The sequence below is a fragment of the Lathamus discolor genome, chromosome 5 (genome assembly GCF_037157495.1).
Source record: "Lathamus discolor isolate bLatDis1 chromosome 5, bLatDis1.hap1, whole genome shotgun sequence".
Classification (NCBI taxonomy): Eukaryota; Metazoa; Chordata; class Aves; order Psittaciformes; family Psittacidae; genus Lathamus; species Lathamus discolor.
Window position 1 is genome coordinate 31,697,827 of NC_088888.1, and position 16,164 is coordinate 31,713,990.

General features: G+C 40.2%; 1 protein-coding gene across 3 annotated transcripts; it reads left to right on the plus strand.

Annotated features, from left to right (window-relative positions):
* The first annotated feature begins 898 nt into the window (after positions 1-898).
* On the plus strand, positions 899-15,389 carry GNG4 (G protein subunit gamma 4). 3 transcript variants are annotated; one of them, XM_065680232.1, is made up of 3 exons: positions 899-1,130; positions 7,683-7,788; positions 14,658-15,389. In XM_065680232.1, exons 2-3 carry the CDS (start codon positions 7,693-7,695, stop codon positions 14,784-14,786), a joined length of 225 nt encoding a protein of 74 aa, XP_065536304.1. In that variant the 5' UTR covers positions 899-1,130; positions 7,683-7,692; the 3' UTR covers positions 14,787-15,389. The 3 variants fall into 3 exon arrangements, with proteins under 3 accessions (XP_065536304.1, XP_065536305.1, XP_065536303.1); XM_065680233.1 differs by lacking the exon at positions 899-1,130 and adding an exon at positions 1,271-1,460; XM_065680231.1 differs by lacking the exon at positions 899-1,130 and adding an exon at positions 1,370-1,456.
* The last annotated feature ends 775 nt before the right edge of the window (positions 15,390-16,164 follow it).

The following is a 16,164-nucleotide window of genomic DNA, read 5'->3' on the forward strand; positions in this document are numbered from 1 at the left end:
TGACCAGTTTCTGCATGTCTGGTCAGGGTAAACTTATGAAGTCACCTATTTATATTCAGTAATATTTTTGCCCTTCTCCCAAGCCATGACCCTCTTGGCTCACTCTTTGAAGAGTGCCCATGCTCCAATGTGCCTTTAAAAAGCAGGGCTCTTCCGTCTTCTGCATAGAAAAGAAATGTCTACTTGGAAATGCTTCTGCTCTGTTAAGATGGAGTGTGAAGAAGTGCCGATAGCAGGATGATAAATGTGCGCCTTTCCAGAGGGAACAGCCATGTTATTGGGGAACAAAATGGATGAGGTGGTGGTGGGGGTGGTACTCCTGCCAATGTGTTAACCATCGGGGCAGACAGTTTTTTCAGTTAAAAACGTTAACTGGTGCATCAACTGCTGCTGACCCTTATCCTTGACTTTCAAATTCGTAATGGAGAATTACATAAAAATGAACTGTAAAGCTGAATTATTTTATTCTGGCATACTTGCCTCCACAAGGTAAGTCGGAGTGGTCCCTTTTCCACAGTGGTTTCTTTTCGCAGTGGGCTTTTGGGGCTTTTTTACTTCATCTTTGCATTGTTCGGTGCGAGGAAAGGCTAGGCACTGCGGGCTCTTACTCAGACCATGCCGTACGGGGTTCAGCACTGCAGGCAGAGGTGCACGACCGCTCCCTGCCGAGTTTCTGGCCGGACGGAGGGAGTAGGTGCCACTGCGCGGGCCGGCCGAGGGCGCGAGGCGCGGGGCAGGGCCGCGCCTCAACTTTACCTCACGGCCGGGTGCCGCTTCCCGCCCTGCGCCGCTAACGGCCGCGCCCGCAGCGCGGGGAGGGGCCCTCAGCGGCTGTGGCAGCCGTCGGTCGCGCCCGCCCCGCCCGTCACCGCCGGCCGCGCCATGTGCCGCCGGGCGCCGAGGCGGGCAGCCCGCAGCCGCCGCGGCTGCCGCCCACCGGCCGTGAGCGGGAGGCGGGAGAAGGGCGGTTGAACGGGCAGCGGGAGCGCGTAGGGCGGGCCGGGCCGGCCCCGGCGGGCGGGTAGCGGCGCTTCCGCGCGGGGGGTTCTTCGTCGCTGCGACGGCTCTGGTGTGCTGGGCAACCCGCGGCTGCCGCCGCCCGCCCGCCCGGCCGCTCCCGTCGGCTGCCGGTAAACAACGCCGCTCCGGCCGCCCGCGGAAGTCAGCTCCGGGGCTTGGGCTTAGTTGTTGTCGTCTTCGGGGTTGGGAGAGATCGTCCTTGTGCAGAGAGCCCCTTTCAACCCCCTGTAGCCCTCCCCGCGGGCGCCGAGTGAGTGGGGTCTGCTCCCCTCCCTCCGGCTGTCTGGTGCGACGGCGCCAGAGAGCGGCTGCTCCGCTGCTGGCGGCTCCGCACGGCAGGGGAGTAAACCCCTTTCGTGTGCGGGGTGTGAGCGGCTGCACGGCGGAACGAGTGACATCAAACTCGGAACAGCGACTCGAAAAGCGGCTCTGCCCTGCAGGTAATAGGGTGCCAAGCTTCTCAGGGGCGCTTTCTTTGCTTTACGTGTCAGAATCCACTCCAAATACATTTAAACCAGGATTGAAGTGGAATAATCGAACTTTACCGTATATTTCTTTTCAAGATCATACCTATCTTTTAAAGTTAGCTGAAGAGGTAAAATAGACGGTAGGACTCAGTTTTCCGTGTGTCTGGTGGTTTGCAGGACTGTACGTGCACATAACCTGTATGCTGATGATAAACATATTGCATAAAAAGAACTGTCCTTGTGAAATGTCATATTGGTTCAGCCATTGTTTCCTTAGATTTTTAAATGTTGAAAAGCGAGATGGTATTTTGGGGTAAAAGATTTGGGCATGGTGGCAAGACTTTTCGGAACTTGATAGTTGGACTGGGTTGTACCTGTGTTAGGTGAAAATTGATCTGAAGTTGGGCAGTTTGCAGTTCTGTGATCAGTTATTTATGGCATGGAAATTATATTATTATGGTCAGCAGTAGACAAATAGTCTTTCCTTTAATAATTTCTGCTTGTACTACTAAGCTTGTCCTTAGTGGATGGAGTATCAAATTATAGTAATTCTCTATTACTTTTTCATGCAACCATGGGGTAGAAAAGCAAAAGGGTTCCTTAGGCTCCCTCTGTGTTTACAGAGCTACATCTGGTGCAGTAGATCTTGAAGCAAGAATTGAGATAGCAGGGGCAGTTCTTCCTATCCCCTTCATGCCTTGCAGATGAAAGGGAAATGACCTGTGTCATGTGGACAGTGATGGTAGCATAGATAGCTACCGGTCTTAATGCAGGGATATTTATTAGTTTTCTCTTACCTAAATAGCAAATGTAGAACTCTTTCCTCATCTCCCCCTCCCCCCCTTTTTTTCTCCTCTTTTTTTTCTCCCTTTCCCCCCTTTTCTTCCCCCTGTCTTCCCACCCTTTTTTCCCTCCTTTTTTTTATCCTTTTTTTTTAAGTATATTTTTTTTCTCCCTTTGATGTGCCAGTTTGGCATTAAACATCTGTGATGTTTTGCTGTCTATATTCTTAGTGTGTTTGCAAGTGGATGATGAAGTGTGCAATTTAGAATGTGATTTGTGGGTCACTATTCAGGGATGGTTCCCACTGAGTCCCTGGGACTTAGTTGGGTGATTGTGTTAACTCTTCTATTGCACTGCATGGTCCAAGAAGTGCAGAGCTTGTGTGGAAGGTGTTCTTCAGAGTCATGAACCCCAGGTTCTCTAGTCTAATAATTTCAGGTCCATTACTTTAGATTGCTGAGAGAAAACAAAATCAATTGGGATTAGGACTTTTTAGATTGAATTCTACAGGTCACTTTTTGGTGTGGTGTTTTAACATTGTCCTTGAAGTGGAGGGGGGAAAATTGCAGTGCAGGTTTTCATCCCTGTTGCTTGTAGAAATCTATATTGAAAGTCTTGAAAATTATATATTTCTTCTATGTTACTCAAGTTTTCAGACTTTTTCTGCATTTTACTAACAAGTATTTATGAAGTTTGGTAAATGTAGGTTGCACTCCTTACCTTTATGTAAAATCAAGCTTCACTTGCAAATGCTGTGCAACTTCCTGGCTTTTAAGATAGATTTGCCTTCGAAGTGCTGTTGGGTACAATCTAACCTATTCTAAAAACAAATAAAAAAAAGTTGCTCCTCATGAGCATTTGTATGAGCCCTGGAGATTAAGATCTTTGGCACAAATGAGTGAACTGCACCCAGAAAAATGATGAAGTTTGTGTGAGTTCAAAAACCCCAAACCCCAGAAACTTTGGGTGGCTGGGAGGCTGTCACTGCGCAACTTTCAGGAGTGATGCTTTAGGAAATGCTGGCTAGTGTGGTGTGCCTGTCAGCAGAAACTACTTGGCTGGAAAAGGCCAAGTCACTGCTGTCACTGTTCTTTGTTAATGTGATCAGCATTCCCCTTAAAGAAAAGAATCACAGAGTCTAAATTAATGTGCTTAGTGCACTGCATAGAAATACACTGGACAAATGAGCTCCTATGCAATCTAGCTCCACTGGCATACATCAGTAACATGTAGACTGCACTTAGTCTGATTGCTAACATAGTTACTGTAACTACGGTGATTATCAAGACCTGTGTATGTCTGTATTGATCTAACTTAATAGGGGGCTGCTGGAAAAACAACCAGGAATGAATGTTAGCAAACCCAGCTGTGTGATTTCTGGTTCAGGGCTTAAGATGGGGAGAAGTTACTCCTTTTGAGCAACAAATGGAGCATGACCAGCAAGTTGAGGGGGGTGATTCCTCCCTTCTGCTCCGCTCTTGTGAGACCCCACCTAGAGTACTGTGTCCAGCTCTGGAGGCATCAGCATAAGATGGATGTGAACCTCTTGGAGTAGGTCCAGAGAAGGGCCACAAAGATGATCAGAGGGCTGGAGCATCTCTCCTATGAGGAAAGGCTGAAAGAGGTGGGCTCGTACAGCCTGGAGAAGAGAAGGCTCCTTAGGAGACCTTAGAGCAGCCTTCCAGTACCTAAAGGGGGCCTACAAAAAATCTGGAGAGGAACTTCTACAAGGCTATGTAGTGACAGGACAAGGGGAAATGGCTTTAAACTGAAAGAGGGAAATTTAGATTAGCCATTAGGAAGCAATTCTTTACTGTGAGGGTGGTGAGACACTGGCACAGGCTGTCCAGAGAAACTGGCTGCCCCATCCTTGGCAGTGTTCAAGGCCAGGCTGGACAGGGCTCTGAGCAACCGGGTCTAGTTGAAGATGTCCCTGCGTATTGCAGGGGCGGTGGAGTCGATGACCTTATAAGGTCTCTTCCAACCCAAACTTTTCTACGATCCTATGATCTTGTAGGTTTCCCCCCCAGATACACTACAAAGCTAATTGTGTCTTCCCAAGGGTCTAAAGACCTCGAGAACACTTGACTGTTTAAAAAGAGCTGTCTTAGGAGGGAGAGCCAGAGACAGTTTTCAGGCTGCAGCTTCAAAGAAACACAGAGAGAGATCCCATGAGAGGGTGTTTGGAGGAGGAGGCTTTCTCACATTCCAGGGGACGGTCGTTCAGGGAGAGTGTAATAGACTCTTGTTATTAAAACTTCTTTTCTTTTCAGAGCTTTATTTCTAAGTAACAATATTATTTCATTAAAGAATATTAGGCTTAAGGTTAACAAAGAATATCATAGGCCCAAAGGAGAGCAGAACCAGATCTCGGCCAAAGCTTTGTCCGGAAAGAGGACCAGTTCATCACAGCCTGTTTTGAAAGTGAGCACAGTTCTCATTGTCAATATCACTTCATATTTAATAGGGTCTTGAGTGATGCTGTGCAATACATACTGTATTTGCAGACAGTAAGAGAAGGCAGACGTATGTGTAGCCTCATAAGAGAAATGTGAAACAGGAGGAATCCATCTTACAAAGTTCTGGAACCAGAACTGTCAGTATGAAAAAAAGACATTAGATACTTAAATGGATGCTAAGCGCTTCCAGAAATATGGTAGTTAAATATTTAAGTGTGTGTGAAGGCCAGGGTAAGAGCAGGATTTGGAACAGAGCAAGTGTTTGTGCTTCAGAGGATAAACAAACCTCTTACTCGGGATAAGTGGAAATTTTCTCCAGTGGCTGAAACACCTAGTGCCAGACTGTTTTTTTTAAGTTCTCTTTATGAAGTCTCTTATTCTGATTGTTTTCTGATATCATGAAATAGTTTACCAGACAAGATGCATATTTTCTTTTTTTGACTTTTTCCCCATTTGCTATTTCAGAAGATAGGTAAGGACATACTGCGTGGCACTGTTTTCAAAATGAGGTTTGGATTTTTTTTAAAGCATTTTTGTATCTAATAGTCTTTTCAAAATTGCATTATGGTCTTACCTCAATCTGTTATTCAGTAGATACTTAAAAACTAGCTGGAAGTACTAGAAGCAGTGTTTTCATCTACTTCGATGCAGCCAGCAGCAGTTCCGATTGTCTAGCTCTAATGTTTGTAACTTTCTTGGTTTGAGTGAAGGAATTGCCAGAAAAGTTTGGGAGGTTGGAATTCTCTGGACTTCTCATGGAGTTTGAGTTGCTTAATTCAGTTTAATTTAAAAGTATTGTTCAAAATTAGATTTCTAAATTGCATCTGATCTTGGGCTGTGGCAAATGTAGAAATCTGCCATGGAGATGGTAACAAAGTTGGAATTATTCATAGTGGGGGGGGGTCATTTTGTAAATAAAGATAAAAAGTGGTTTTCTTATTTTTATGGGTAAGTTGAGACTTAAATCTAGGGGTTGAGTCAAATAAAATGTCCAGAGATGAGCTGTAATTCAGAACCTCCGGTCCTTATGAATGTCTCATATGCTTTCCACTTGTCCACTGCAAGTCAAAACACATCTGAAAATTGTTTGGAGGTTGTTATTTGGTTGTGGGGTTTTGTACCATACATGGCGTTTTATGCAAAGCCAGTTCCTCCACATGTGTTTAATCCTGTGTCTTGTGAGGAATATGATTTAAAAGATTGTAAGCAAAGATCAAGTCAAAAAACAAAGCTGCTGTGTTTTGACATGATTTTAGTTTGTCATAGTGCATGCAAGGGGGAAACTTGTGTTCCATTCAATGATACATGTGTACAGAAAACCTGTTCCTTGTCTTTGCATATATTAAAGCTCTTGTTTTGTTTGGCACAATTAATAGATTTTAAAGCAGCGTTTCCCCTGTCTAGACCTATAGAAGTGCTGAAGAAGATTGTTTTGCTTCGTCAAATGGAGCATGACTCACCATCATATTTGTATTGTACTATCCTATTTTACAGCACAAGCTACCATTTTTAGAAACAGCCATCTTTGTCTTGTCTTTGGACATCTGTGTTTAATGAAGTCAAAGCAGATAAAAAGCTATTTCTTCATTCTTTTTGTGCTCTTGATTGCGTACTTCTATTTATTCTGACATGCTTAACATGTTGTGTATACTCTTTTTTTTTTTTTTTTTTTGTCACAAGCGTTTCCTGTATCTTACTTAATTTCCTGTTTGTGTCTGAAATGCAGTGACTGGATCAGGTAAGCTGTTGAGGTTCAGGAAGGGAAACTTGTGTAGCTCTAGGTGTTCATTTCTTGTCCAGAAATAAGCTGGAAGTGCTCATTTTGAAAGATCCAAGCCTAAAACTCTTTTGGCAGTAATACAAAATGCCTCCTTTTGTGTGCTTTCCCTTGCGTCCCATCTGCTTCTCACACCCCGTGTCCTTTGCATTGCCTAATTTTGTATCGGTTTCTAACCCTCAGTGCCAGGCTAATCTTCCTTCAGGTGGCATTTGTGGCATACCATATATACAGGACCATAGGCGAGTGTTTTGGCTGATTGAAACCTCAACATCTCATCTTACTAGGTAGTATAACTGGTCCGGGACCTTTCTAGATCATCTCTATCTGTCTTTTTTTTCCACATGGGCTTAGCTCAACTTCCAATGACTTCAAAACAGTAACTGTTATTTATGCTGGTCTAGTCCTGCATAACAGCGTCAGCAGGAGGTCTCCTAACATGCAGACCACTTAGGTCATATATAAGTTGATTTACTCTCAAGCCCTCAGGTAGTAGCAATGCTACTCAACAGAGAAGCACTGCTTCCCAGCAGCTGCAGATGTCTTAGAAAATAATGCATTCCTATACTGTATAGTATAATGTACTGGGTTTCAGTCATTTTTAGACTTCACTGGGGATGTATACACAAAAAGTTGGAAAACACCATTCTTCTTAATCTGTTAATTCATTTCTACACTCCAGAAGTCTATAGTCAGAATTTTGACTTGTTCTCTGTCTTAAAATTTCTCTTTCTGATGCTTGGTGAGAGCAGTGTGACATTCATTTCCATTGTGCATGTTTCTGAACTAGTTTTCATGTTACTAGGTGTAACTGGGGTATGGAGCCAAACTGCGTAACGGCTGCAAGGTCTGTTTCTGAACAGCTGTTCTGTGTTGGCAATCTCAACCTGTGCAACCATTTCTCAACTGAAACAATGGCCATGCAGTCTGCATCTGTATGTTGTTTGCAGTATTCGGTTCGAATACTGGCAGTGGAAGATGAAAATATATAATGCAATAAGGTGCTATTGAACAGGAGAACAGAAATAAATGGTGTCTGGTTTGTATTTGTTACTTACAGCCTGGTGGTTTCAATGTAGTAGGTGAGGGTTGATTCGATTTCACGTAACTATCCTCTTGGTGATGGCTATATTTGCTACCTGTACTTTTAAATTGCTTCAACTTTCTTTCTTCTAGGAAAAACAAAATGAAGGAACTAGTTTCAAACAGTACAACCAGTATATCTCAAGCCAGGAAAGCTGTGGAGCAATTAAAAATGGAAGCATACATGGATAGGATGAAGGTAAACTTAGACTTATCATCGATGTTTTACATTTACTCACTAGTTTGTGGTACAGCTTCCCTTTAATATTGCAGAAAGATTCAGTCATCTGAAATTAAAAATCTGTGTTGAACTATAAAACAATATTCAATACTGTGAATTAGTTACATACTAATTGCTTGCTTCTCACGAAGTGATTTCCAGGACCTGGCTTCTAGTCTGCTTCTGTATGAGTGCTTTTTGCGTCTGTCAAAAATGATATTCTGTGAAATATTTAAGATCAGCTGGCAAGCACAGGTGCTTGTCTTTGTCATCTGTGGCTGAATGCAAGTGTTTCAGGTTTCTCAGTTCTTTAAGAACCGGAGTAATTCTTTAAGCTATTGCAGTAGTTTTGAATAATGATGGACAACCTGAATTGCATTGCTTTGTTTGATTCAGCAAAGCTGTCATTGCACAAAAAATATGTATGATTGCAATGTTCAATTCTTCACACTGTTGTGTGTGGGGATTTGATTTTATCATGCCTCTAAATGTATGCGGATTAAATATTGTAACTAAAGGCACTACTAAACAGAGGTTCTCAACATTTTTAACCCTAAAAGCCTCTGAATTATTCTTGCCTGTCATTCTGCCTTCCACTAGCCTAAAGTTTTGTGAATAAATCAAGCACCTGAAACCTAATAATGTCATGGAAAGTTTTAAGAAAGCAACGCTCATCTCTTGCATGCGCTTGCACTGTCTCTGAAAATGGGGAATAATTATTTGGATGAAAAGTCCTCACAAGTAAGAAGAGTTTAGAGATGGAAAGACTATAGAAGAATGAATGCATATAAGTAATCAGGTTTTCTGCAGATAACTGAGTTGTTACAAACTGTAATTGTTTTCAACTGAGGTTACAAACTGAAGACAGCTTAGAAATATTGGACATTAAATTCTTCATGTAATCTTAACTCGTGTCCATCCATCCTGTGTGCTGAAATTCTGCATGCAGTCAGCATGAAGGCAGTAGTATATAATTATTATTTTAAAATCGTATCTGATAATAAACTCATTTATTAGCAAGATTGTATTTATAATTCAGAAATATTAGTGCAGTTCACACTAGCAGCAACTTGCTTATATGAAAATAGACATTTTGGTTGCTCCATTTTGTTGCAGTTTTTAGCAATGGCTTGTAAGTGCATTGAATTTGCAAATCTGTAGTTTCTGTCTTGTATAGTGTCTTGACAAATTGATCATATAATAGATGCCTGTTCACAGGGACAGGTATTTCTATTTCCTTCAGTAAGGAAAGGTCTGCCTTTTCAGTGTTCGGTGGGGTTAGTCCCCTGACTCAGGTCACATGCAGCTGCACAATTGACAAGAAGGAATAGGTGTGGGTGAGTGGCAGAGGAAAGGGTTGTGAAAACACGGCCCAGTTTGTTGGAATTTGAAACTGATGATACTTAGTAGATTGTCTTAAACTTGCTTTTATCTAATCAGGAGTAACTTTCACATAGCACGGCATTAGCTCAGTTATGCAGATAGGTTCATTAGTTGCATGTATATTGTTCTTAACTACATATGTAAGAAAGACACAGGTTATTCTTACAGGCAGTTGAATTAAAAAGAACACAATTACTAGCATGTTTGGTAGACCTAAAAACCAGATACGTTGAAAGTACAATTGGTTCACCTTTCAATACAGCATGGGTCCAAAAAGGTACTAAAGAAAATATGATGAGTTTCAGTATTCTGAGAGTGCCTATACTGTCATAAACAAAATACAATTTGCAAAATGTTTATGTCTTGTGGCCTAGGATTTCTTCAAACGAGTATATGAGGGCTTGTAACAAGGGGTTGGTTGGCTTTTTATTCCCTCAAGATCTGTTTTCCTTTTTGATCTTGAAACAGTTAAGTGTGTGTTTCAGTACGGCCAAATTTTACCAGGAGACTTTCCAGTAGTTTCAACAGGAGATTTTGAGTTCTTGGATCATAACTGTAAAGTCAGAGAAACAAGCATTATTTCCTTTTTTTCTGGTGTCATGCATCTGCTTAAACTAGTTAGACATTTAACAAAAGATCAGTGTTTTCCAAATAATTTAATTAAACACTGTTTTGCAAGTAGCTATAGCTAAGTGGTTATTCCCATAATAGACAAGACCACATTGTTAGCATTAAAAAGGTGCCTGTATTATTGACTAAGGAAATCAGAAGTTCCAGCTTAATTTTTTGCTACAGAGGCACTTTGTTTTCCATGCACAGTAGCTGCTGTAACCAGCAAGAATTGGGTCTGCTCAATTAAAATCTTGTAGTTACAAGTATGATGATAGTTGCCCATTCATTCCCCACTGTGTTCTGGATTTTGCATCTGATTTAAAAATCAAGTCCTATAACAAGTCAGAGCAGCAAGCACTGCAGTGTTTTGAGGTTCCACAAAGATAGCTTGCTGTTGAGGTGTGAAAGAAACAATTTAAAAGGGGAGAGTGAAGTTACTGATGTATTGATTGGTAGCTGGAAGGTGTATTACTGTGGTGAGTTTTTGAACCTAAGAAACTCAGAAGGACTGTAAATTAAATCTGCCTTACTTCACTGCAGGAATGGATAGAATTATAATGGAGAGGTAAGTAGAAAGCAGGAAATGCAAATTCCAAGGTAGGAAATATCAAATGAAATCGAACAGTGACCTCATGACTAGTAGGATAATGTTAGTAGTAAAGTTGAGAAAGCAAAGATAATATTGGTGCTTTATCAGAGTTGTCCCCAGAATAAAGCACTATCTGATCTTCTCTTTGCAAGCAGAAAAGCAAGAAGGAGTGCTCTGACATTTAAGAATCTTGGTGTATCAGTTATTATTCCATTTTCTTTTTTCTTAAGAAGGTAGAAAATATTCCTAACTGGTTCTGAATAGTGTTGGGAGATAAGCAGTAGAATTGCCAGTAAATTGTGTGTGAATCTCTTTGTTTTAGATGTAAAGGATAAGCAGAGTGGGTGTTGTAGCAAGAATGGTAATTAGTCACAATCCATGACAAGACAGATGACATCGTAATTGCAGCATTTTGCCCTGTCATGGAAGCTTATAATTATTAGTGCAGCTAACAGGATTATGTTCTAACTTCAGCTGTTTTTACCACCTCTGTTATTCTGAACTATAATGGTAAAATTCCACAGTCCTCCTGAGACTAATTCTTTGAAGCATCAGGCTTGAGTGTTGTGTTGTTGGGTGTTTTTTTTCTTCTGGCAATTTGACAACCAGATGTATTTTTCACTACACAAAATAAAAATAGTAGTATAAAATGTGAGGTCGGTGTGCTACCAGTATACTCTAACCCCTCTGCCTATGTACTTTAACAGATTAAAAAAAAATAAATGTTAACTTTGTGTTAGAATTCATCAATCAAACTGGAGTCTGATTTTTTTTATTTAGCCACTTCTGCTATATATATAAATTACTTTGAATCTGCAGACCAAGCTGTATTGCATAGGAGAGTTGAAATGACAAGTGTGCTAGCTTCATTGGAATATTCAAAATGCATGTGTTTATTTTAATTCATAACAAAAGCTATTCTGAAACTGTGCAGCAGCATTCAGCTACAAATAACCCTAAAGGTGAGTAAAAGCTGTGATAGAGTTGCCTTCATGTAACATCCTCTATGACACAAATAGGATGATCAGCATATTATTTTGTACAGTAACAAGCTACCGTGTTTGCTGTGAGGCAATCTCTGCATGCTGACATACACTAACGCAGCCATCTCTGCTGTAGCCCTAATGTGATGCCCAATGCAGAGGTCTTCCGCCGCTCTTGTTTGGAATAATAACACTGAGCAGGAAACTTGCTGGAGGCAACATTGTGGCCACAGTTCTGACTTCGCTAACTGTGCTCACAGCCACCCTAACCAGTGTTTTCATTGCTCCTGGAATGTGGTCAGCTAACTTAACTCTCCATAGTGAGTGGTCATTATTCCACTGTGCAAGCCCAAGCTACTCCACTTTTAGTGAAGAAATTGCTATAATTTGCATTTATAACTGCTGTAATTCCAATGGGAGGATTTCTCCTCCCAAAGCCTTTTATTTTTTCTTAAAGGATGAAAATACAAGACCTAGTACAGGTTTAGTTTGCGGGAATATGCTGAAATGTGATCATGTTCCTCAGTTCCTTGTTGCAGGTTTGTTTTCCACTAAATAATACTATTTAGCAATACTATTTACCAAAGTGTGATTTAAACACTGTCATATTGAAGTAGCTGCTTGCTCTGCTTCATGGCAATCCTACCAGCATTAGAAGACAAGTTAGATACCAAATATAATGCTGTGCTTTTGCTAGTGAAAATCCTTTTTATCATTATATGATGTCAAAGCACAGTAATCTGTAGAGAAACAGAAAATTATACTATTGGGTTTATCCCTTTGAAGAATGATGATTGAAATTGTACTTCTCTTCCATCGAATGAAAGGCAATATGCTCAGGCTGTCATTGCTTACCCATATATGGGACAAAACAGGTAGTTATGGGAAGGTTGGTCTGTTGAAGTCCAGTGTTGGTTCTTTGTTCCTATAGGGGTCAGTCTACTTAAAAAGGTTGCTGGTTTAATGCATAAAATAACTATTTATTAGCTTGATAATTGAAGATGAAATGTGCTGGGCATCTTAATGACCCCTGTCTCTGGGACTCACAGAATTAAACTAGCTTTACGTTAGGTTTTATGTCACCAGTGTTTTTTATGACATAGCACTGAAAATGTCGCAGAACTTTTTTGTGGGCGCCTGTGGCTCTGAGGTCAACTTGCTCTGTTTGAATGCAAGAGTTCAGGACCAGCTAATAAATTAGAGCATAGAACTACCTTCATTTGAGACGTGCAGCTGTGCTTGCAGGACAATAGAAAAGTGAAGATATGTATGCTAAAGAAAACAGGAATGTACAGTGGCAATATGAATTGATTGCCATTATTTTGGAAATACTTCTCCAAAATGTTGTGGTGGTACATTCCTCCTGGAAACATGCTAACTTCCTCTTCAGTGGATGCATTCTGTGCTAGTTTATACCTTGCTGAGGCACAGCGTAAATCATTAGCAAAGAAAAGTACATTTTCTGTCTTCTGATTTTCTGAGGGCTTGATAGGAATTTCGTAGTCAGTCTACATTGTGCCTTTCTTTGGAGAATCTGCTTTTTTAACATTCACAAGTAAATTTTAATGAAAATTGGGACTATGATAGGATTCATAAGTTTTCTATTTGTTCATTACAGTTCTACCTCTCTATTTCAGACAATGCCCTCACACCTTAAGCCTCATTCTTTTGCCGCTGCTTAGCAAGCGGCTTTCAGTAGTCTGAAAATAATTACAATCCTTTCTCTGTACTTCAAAGTCCACAATTTTCCACACACTTTTGTCTGACCTGCTTCTCTTCTGAGAAGCACTGGTCCTTCTGAATACCTCTGCACATCAGAGCAAATCAGCTCAGTCTTCTGCTTTGCATTGGCCCAGCAATATGTTGTTCACATGTAGCCTGAACTCTTTTTTTCTTAAAGGCCAATTCAAAGGCAAACTAATTTTAAGCAACCAAAACACCCTTGCTTCCTCTGCTAGGAGGATAGTCTATACTGGGATGCCAACCATAGGTACTTTACGGGTTTAAGTATTCTACAAAGGAGTGTTTCAGCGGATATTTAAAAAATAAAAAGGCAGTTATTTTGTTCCAGAAGTTAATTTAAATTACATGCAAATCCTGACCCAACACGGTTGACTTCAGATGTCTAATCTTAAGCCTACTACAGGCTGAACTTGCCAAAGCAAGCAGGGTGTGGGGAAGCCAAAGCTAACACACCTGCAAGAAAAACACCAGAAACCTGATTTGTTTCTCCTTTTCACTATAGTTGTGTGAATGTGCTGACCTCAGGAGAAGCTGTCGCAGTGCTCAGAGGAAAGACTTTGTAAAGACTTCCTATCTCATTTTCTCAACTGTCATAATATTAAAAACACAATAATTAAAGCAAAGAGATACAGGGAGTTGTAAATATTTTACTGAGTGAGCAGAGCAAAAATGTTTCATATATGTATTCTAAATTCTTGAAAAAATGAGTCACGGTGGCCTAATGTCACCAATATTAGGTCACAAAGCTGCAAAGGTTACAAGATTTCAGCTACAGCTGAAATGGTTTAATATTTCATTTTTCATTTTGTGCAAATTGTCTTGTATGCCAACCCACTGTTACATTTCTGTAAGACTTTTCAGTAAGCATTAACCAACCTGCTGAATTTGGAGATGTTAGAAGTATAAAAAGATTAAGGCAAAGCTCAAGTTTAATGCTATGATTAAAGTAGTACTTATAATAACTTACTAAACAGAAGACATTAGTCTGACTCCATTGAAAAAGCAATATTTAGCTTAAATGAGAGCTATGACACATGATGGTCAAATTTGGCTTCTAATTTCCTCTTTCTCTTTAATCGTGTGCTTAGAGAACTTTTGTATCTGGAGGAGCAAAGGGTAGTGAGATTGTTTATGGAAAACCGTACATGCAGTGGCTAGGAATAAGAGCTGAAGCAGGCAACCTCTACAGAAACATAGCTTGAAGGAGAATCCCTGTTGTTTATGGGCTATTAGCATATATATGTGTCATGGTTTAACACGTTTCAATGAGTGTATGCTACTGACCTTCCTTCTGAGGGAGAACAGCTGAACGCAAAGCATATAAGTTGGTACCATCTAATGTCACTATGTTATATAAAATATACGTAAGGATTAGTAAACCTAGTAAGAGAAAATTCAGAGCTGTGGTCTCTTGTAATTTGAAGGATAAACCGATCTATTTTATGATAGCCGCTGTTACTGTATTTTATATGAAGAATATTTATGCAATGCGGATTGGTTCAATATTTTTACAGTAGTTATCTCTTCTCTTCTATTAGGTATCCAAGGCTGCAGCAGATTTACTGGCATACTGCGATGCTCATATTGGAGAAGATCCCCTTATTATTCCAGTGCCTGCATCTGAAAATCCCTTCAGGGAGAAGAAACTCTTTTGTACTATCCTCTGAGTGGGTTTTCAATTAAAAATGTCTTCTGCTAAAATTTGGTGTCAGTGTTGCATGCTTTTAGTTTTAGCACTTTTTTCTTCAGATATCAATACTTAGATTATAAGAACACTATTTTTAGAGGGTACTGCATTTTCTTGTTAAAAAAAATAAATAAAAAAATCAGAAAAATTCAAGGTAGTCCTTTCAGACCAATGGATAACTTGAATTTCTTTCGGTCTTAATGAAAGCACTGAGTACAGTATCGAATTGTAGATGTCTTTGCCAGTCATAGATTTTTCTGAGACCTAAATGAGTCATACCAATTCTTGAAGCTATTTTTAACCTTATTTTCTTTGGAAGGTGAATTTAATTCATTTGCCTTTACAGATTTCTACCTAAAATGAGTAGCATGACCTTTCCTCAAGTAGCACTATTTAGGAAAAAATCCCAATGATTTACGATGTTTGGAATGGTCAGTCTTATACAGTAGGTGGTGTTTATAAATGTTTTCTGAAGACTGTAATAAACTTGAGTACAGAACAATCTTAGTAAAGGAACATTGTAACTACAAGCAAAATGAAGATGTATAGTTACACATTCTCAATAAAACTGTAGAAAAAGCTGGCTGCTTGTATTTTGAATTATATTGGTTTAAATTATTTTCGAAAGTGAACTGTAATACATCAACTGTTCTGCAGCTCTCAGTGGAGGGGGTAAATCTGCCCTGATCGGTACAGGGAGGGGAATTACATTTTCTAAGCACCTCTCTACATGCTTTTGCCCACAAGAGCAAGACTTTGTGGGAATGGAGAGTAATGGTAAATTAAAGTTGTTCTAGAATGTGCAGCAAGACCACTGCCATTGACACATAAGTTTGTATATTTTGTAGCCCCAGGTTAGTAATAAGTTATCAGGAAGTAATTTATGGAGATTCTGAGAGGGTGTTTTTGGTTTGACTTTGTTTAAAGTGCAGTGAGAGGAAATCAATGAGGTATGGAATATGACTGTTCTGCCTTCTTCAAGAAGTAGAATCGAGTCCAATCAAGGCATCTCATGGAAATAACTGTTACATTATAGACTTTTTTTTTTTTTTTTTTTTTTTTTTAATTCTCCTAAAGAAAAGTGAAAGCTCCTTTCTGGTCTGATCAGGAGAGTTCTGTCACTGCAGTGCTTCATATGTACAGTGTGTCCATGTACTGGAAATGTCACTCCTTAGAAAAGCTGGTGGAGACAGCCCTACACCTAAGGCAGGAAACAATTTCATTGGAGAAGTGGATTGGTCTGACTGACCCCAAAGTACACATACCTGCTCCAGCTTATGTTTAGCAGTTTCCATCAGTATTTGTTGTACTGGTTTGTGCAGTGGAAATACAACAAGTCTGCACTGTACTGGTTTTGT